Genomic DNA, 6,156 nt, shown 5'->3' on the forward strand with positions numbered 1-6,156 from the left:
CCCCCCCTCCAACACGGAACCCCCCCTCCAACACAGACCCCCTAAATTTTTGTCTCTGAATTATGTTTAAACTACAGTCAGAATGGTAACGCAGTAAATTGCACTTAATTTTATGTTTTTAACATACAAAAAGTCCCAAGCCAGAAGCTTTGCTTTGCTTAGCCTGTATATCTGACGCACAAGCAGCATCACCAGCATAATTACAGAAATCAACTTGATCAATAACTAATGGAGCCCCTCCTCTAATAACCAACACCATGCATGTTTGTGAGGCTGCTGGCTTACCGCTGTCCTCTCCATTGTATTCCACACAGTTTTCAAACATGAGCTTCACGTCTGCAATAAACTCCTCCTTGGCGACGTACTCCCCGTCACCGAGCTTCTTTTCAATGGTGGACAGGTCCATGGGAGTCTGGCAGGGTGAAAGGTCAAATTATTCAATTAGCCTATAAAAACATCACTAAAGATAAATAATGAACTTTATATAAATGAATTTACCTGGATGATGTCATGGTAATTCGGGGCGTAGGAGTCGTCAACAGGCTCTAGGAAAGGCCAGGCGTCTTTGTGAGCTTTCAGGGCCTCCAGCACTGAACACAGGTGGGATCGGGTTAAACTCTTCAGCGCTGATGGGCGGCGGAGGAGCTGCATTGTCATTTTATCAACGTACCTTTGTAAAGAGCGGTGCAGTCATCGTCAATGTCGTAGCTGTAGAGGCAAAGATTGGACATGAGCAACACTGAGCACGGCGCCTTGTTAACGCAGAGGAGTGGAAGGAAAATGGAAAAAAAACTCAAACATTTCTGCAAATAACAATCTGAAAAGTGCGGCAGAATTCAGCCTCTGTGTGAATATGTTACAGAATCACGTTTAGCAGCGAGACGCTTACTTTTCAACCAGTTTTCTTTCAGTTTTGCTCCAAGCTGAGTCAGACTGGGAACACCAGCTCAGAGAACCATCAGTTTCCAGTTTGAGATGTACTTTGACTAGGCCATTCTAGCACATGAAAATGCTTTGATTTGAACTATCTCTGCCTCAATCCCTGTACTTAACTGACCACCGTTACTCACGCTGCTCTCCGACCTGCATTATTTGCTGTCATTTCCACTGATAACTTTATATTTTCTCAGTTTTTTCTCTCCATAGAAGCTGCGCCTGGTCTGGCTGTTGGCTATGATTCATGGAAGTTGACATGATGCTGCCATCAACTAAACGACTCCCTCTCCTGCTGTTAACTTTTCCTTTCAAGTCCTCCTGGTTCAGTTATTCAGAAAACAATGTAATTTTGAAAACCCTTCATTTTTCTTCCACTATCCCATAATACTTCACTTCGTGATGTTTTTATCAGTCAAAATCTTGATTAAACACATTGAATTTTCAGCGGCAACTTGAGGAAGAGTTTGATTTGCGTTCTCACAATTCTTTGCTCTTCCGTGTCCTCCTGACGGGGGAAGACGGCTCCAGGTTCAGGAGTTCGGGTGGGAGATCTTTTCCCTGGGAGAGCAGCCAGGCCTTCTCCTCACGCATCTTCCGCCTCTTCGCTCGCTCTGAGGGAAGCCAACAAACACACGGTTAGAGACGCATCAGCGCCTCCGCTTCAGCTTCCAACATGAACGGCCGAGCGGCCCGCCAGACCCCCTGCTGGGTGGATTAAACATGTCTGACGGAGAATATCTACAGTCCAGAGTGGAGGCCAGATCCTGATGCCCTATGGCAAGCTGCTTTGACATAAAATCAGATTCACTTACATTCCACATTTCTGAAATTTGTTTATGACTAGACACATTAGTTAATTAAGATACATATAATCATGATCAGATTAGTAGACTAGTCATAATTCTAATTAAATGTATGTTAAATGTATTTTTAAATTAGAATGGTGTAAATTAAATGGATATCTTGAAAGTAAATAATGACTCAGTAAAGCCAGCTTAGCGACATCCAGAACTGTAATTTTGACTCGTAATTAATCTTTTTAAGATATCTACAAATGAATTAGAGACATCTGAAACTTTGATTTTGACTAACTGGAATGATAATTCAAGATATCTGCATTTACATTCTGACTAGTACGACGAACAATTCAAGGTGACTTAAATCACTTTTTTTAGTCAATATTTCTTTCAAGATGAGGTCACCAAAAATGACATTTTTAGATATCTGAATTAAGAAATTGGGCTCAAGCCCTGTGGCGTTGTCACTGAGCTGTCCCAGCAGTTATCTGCTGCGTTTTGGGTTTCCTGCACTAGAAAAGAAAAAATAAATAAAATAAATCATGCATTATTGAGCTTGTTTTAATTAATGAGACTAACTCATGTATTGCTTATTGCAACAGGCCTAGTTGTATCTATCTGAAACTCAACCTTAGGTATCTGCATTGTAATTACAGATGGTCAGACAAAATCAATCTTATGCTAAAACTGCCTGCCATAGATGCTCATCCATAGAAACATCCTTGATGTTCCTCCGTTGGAGAACAATCAGCAGTTCGTTAAGCCCTGACAGGAGACATCAGAGGCAGAGGATCCTCTGATTAAAGGCTTTTCCATCCCGTCCGTAAATCATAAAGCTTGTAGAGTCACTTCGCCTCTCAGGGAGCAAACCACAGCAGGTGTGATCCTGTTGCTACAGGATCACACCTGCAGCTGGCAGGTCGCTGGTGAGACGATAAAAGTTCAACAATTCCCACCAAACCCTGTTTATCTCAGAAACTGTAGAAACATCTGGACAGAGAGCAGCTCCGCCCGCCCAGCCTCACCCTCCACAGCTTTCATCTTCTCCAGCTTCTCCCTCTGCTGCTCCTCCTGCAGGAGGCGCTCCTCTTCCCGGCGCTGCTCAGCCAGCAGAACCTGCCGGTCCAGTTCTTCGTCTTTCCGCCTCTCCTCCTCTGATCTGGCCTTCAGATTGTCCTGCAGGCATAAACAGGGGAGTTTTACTCTGCGTCGTCAGGAAAACACGCCATGCTCCATGTGTGACCGTCGCACCTCTTTCTCAGGTTTAATGTGGTTTTCAGAGAACCACTGCGAGGTCCGGACCGGCGCCGGGTCCAGTAACTTCTGCTTCTGCTCTCGCTCCTGAAGAAAAGAAAAGCACAGATTAAGTTCTGTTTCTAAAACTCAGGCAGGGAAGATTCATTTTGCTCCGACTTTAACTGCTCAGTATCACAACTCCTCCTGTTTGCTGATTGGCCAGGATGAAATTAAACCTGGAGAAATCGATCTCAATAGGAGAAAGGCCAGACGGAGCACTGAAGGGAGATGAGATTCAAGCGGATTTGCTTAGGAAGATGCCAGAAAGGCATCAAGTCAAACTAAAGTTAAAGTTGCAGATGTTTTCCTGTTAAAGGGGAGTTTTTACTGCCCACTGTCACCTGCACTTGGTCAGGTAGTCAACTGAACCCAAGGGTGGATGTGTGTGTTTGTTTAACCAACTAACCAACCAAATTAGTAATGGTTTAATTGTTAACTCTAAAAACAAGTCAGAGCAGTAACTAAGTCAAAACTGTACAAATATAAATGTTTCTGTTCCACCCAGAACGCCTTAAGTGGAAGTTTTAGCTTCACTTGGTTCAAATTTGGAAAAATCTCATATTAAGCACATTTTGCTTTCCAATCATTAATTGACAACATAATCCCCAGATCAGTCCCACAATGTACTGATGCCAAGTTGAGCAAAAAGGGTCGAGCTTTTCACCTGTTGATGTTAGAAGAATCGTTTTAGCTGCAGCTGACCAAGCGTACGCTAATGGATTGATATTCTAGCATTTCAACCAATAAAATGTTTCTTATATAAAAAGGAAATTAAATATTTCTTTATGTCCATTTTTGATGTCTTTCTAATGTTGTGTAAAAAAGGCTTAAACTGATTAATAAAAAATGAGGAAGGTCAGGCTTAGACTGTACAAACTAATGGAAGCATAGTGAGACAGGAGTGTGTGTGTGTGTGTGTGTGTGTGCATTCATAGCTGGAAAGTAAAGAGAAGAAGAAAGAGGTGTGTGGGAAAGGAGGAGGAGATAAATGACAACAGTGGAAAGAAGAAGAAAGCAAAAGGAAAGCCATGTTCCCCATGCGCAGAGCAGCAGCCTCTTTAATTCTGACTAATTTCAGTCAGAAACACTGATGAGTCCCCAGGATCGTCAGCTCCACCCAGACCCGTTAAACGGCTGTCGACATGTGGAGGGAGAGGCTTCAGCCACTTTAAAGGGCCAGCATCATGCGTTTTACAGGCACTAGTACCATTTCACAGCACAATCAAGTAACAATATTACCTTCAGGTGTTGTAATAATGCTGTATATATCAAATTTGACTTCCTGATTTAACTCCTGGGTTTGGGCCTCTGTCTCTTTTAAAACTCCTGCCATTTCTGGCTCCTCTATTAACCATTTAACAACGTTTATACCAGCGTTGCTCTGAGCAGCAGCTCCTATAACGAGCTCAGCAGTTCCAGGTGTTTGCCAATTGCTGCTGGCTAGTCTGAAGGAGCTGAGTCTGGGTGGCGGAGCTAGGTACACCCAGGCATTTGGGAGAGCTGAATGGTTGCCATAAAGGATTTCTCAAACATAAAAGAATCAAAGCAACAATCCAGGTTTTTTTTTAATGCTGTAAAGCACAAAAAAGCAGATTTTACATAATACTGCTCTTTAATTCTGACTAATTTCAGTCAGAAACACTGACTGACACACTGACTAATTTCAGTCAGAAACACAGACTGAAATTAGTGTCAGTCAGTGTTTCTGACTGACACTAGCACATTTACCACATTTACGTATGTGGTAAATGAAATTTTACCACATACGTAAAATTTCATTTACGTATGTGGCACCCTAATTTAGAGATTAACACTGAAAAACTTCAAATATAGAAATGCATTTTTCTGAAGTGAATTCAAACTAATTTAGGTTTGAAAGAGATGGACATCTGAACAGATCTGCTTCTTGCTGACTTTGGGTAAACTGTTCAGATAAGGTTCTGCAGAGATTCTTCTCAGTTGTCGGCCTCTGAAGCTAAATAACGATCAGATGAGTTTCTGTCAGATGAGGAACCTGCAGTAAGGGAACCGTGAGTGGTGCCGACGCGTTTCCAGCTCTGACCTTGTGCTCGATCATGGTGCTGATCTCAGGCAGGAAGTTCTGGCTGATGACGCGGTGAAGATGGCGGTCCTGTGGGGACGTTCTGTCCTTGATGCTCTCCGCCAGGCTGATCCACTGCTCCTCCGTGTCACACACCAGAGACCAGGAACCTCGCTGACGGCCTGCTGGAGGCACAGTGGGGGGTTTGATTCAAAGGTAGACATGATGATGGCAAACAGACAGGTGACCTGATCTCACCTGCACTTGGAGGAAAGTCATCCAGCCCACTGTCTGACTTCACATCTGTCCCCTCACTTTCATCTTCACTGAGCAAAACAAACGGAAGGAGATAAATAAACCAATAATCTGCTGGAACGGCGATCTACAACACACCTGGATCAAAAAGCCGAGTCAGCAAATGCTGCCAAGGCCTGGTGATTAATGCTGCACAGGTCATGACAGTATTTGTTTTCTCCCAGTGCTAACTAGAAACAACCAATCGGAGCCAGGAGGTGGGTCTTAGCGCTGTCCATCATGCCCATGCAGCTGCTGCTACCCTCCCCCCTCCTGGTCATGTCCTTGCTCTCTGCAGCGCTACAGCTTTTCCCCGCCAGCAGAGGCTGTTAAAAATGCTAAATCTAGCTAGCATAGCCATCAACGACAACGCATAAACTGTTTTCCTGCAACAGTGATTTGTTTCCCTTTCATTTAGCAGTGTGTACACGGTGTTGATTGACAGCACTAAGACACCTCCTGGTTCTGGTTGGTTGTTTTTGGTGCATTTCTTTAGATGGCAATAATAGCTCAGGAAGGAGATCAATGATTTCACAGGTTATCAGTCTCAAACTGTCATGACCTGGTGATAGGTTTAGGAAATATGTTAAAAACAACATATTTTTTAATAAAATTAACAGAATGTAGCTTTAACTATTCATTTGATTTGTTTTCATTTGTTTTCAGGTAATTGGATGGATGGATGGATGGATGGATGGATGGATGGATGGATGGATGGGTTGGTGAGTGGATGGATGGGTTGGTGAGTGGATTGATGGATGGATGGATGGATGGATGGGTTGGTGGGTGGAT

At 43.3% G+C, this 6,156-nt stretch overlaps 1 protein-coding gene across 2 annotated transcripts in view; it reads right to left on the reverse strand.

Annotated features, from left to right (window-relative positions):
- cecr2 (CECR2 histone acetyl-lysine reader) overlaps positions 1-6,156 on the reverse strand; it is a 43,868-nt gene that overhangs the window by 9,865 nt on the left and 27,847 nt on the right. The window contains exons 6-13 of one of the 2 annotated variants that reach the window (XM_008436488.2): positions 5,329-5,396; positions 5,092-5,252; positions 2,985-3,074; positions 2,759-2,909; positions 1,418-1,547; positions 671-708; positions 499-590; positions 286-412 (exon numbers count right to left, since the gene is read on the reverse strand). In XM_008436488.2, coding sequence (XP_008434710.1) covers positions 286-412; positions 499-590; positions 671-708; positions 1,418-1,547; positions 2,759-2,909; positions 2,985-3,074; positions 5,092-5,252; positions 5,329-5,396 — 857 coding nt within the window. Of the gene's footprint in view, positions 1-285; positions 413-498; positions 591-670; positions 709-1,417; positions 1,548-2,758; positions 2,910-2,984; positions 3,075-5,091; positions 5,256-5,328; positions 5,397-6,156 lie in introns of both variants that reach the window. The other variant, XM_008436487.2, reaches the window with a different exon arrangement.

This window comes from Poecilia reticulata, linkage group LG19 (assembly GCF_000633615.1).
Source record: "Poecilia reticulata strain Guanapo linkage group LG19, Guppy_female_1.0+MT, whole genome shotgun sequence".
Lineage (NCBI taxonomy): Eukaryota > Metazoa > Chordata > Actinopteri > Cyprinodontiformes > Poeciliidae > Poecilia > Poecilia reticulata.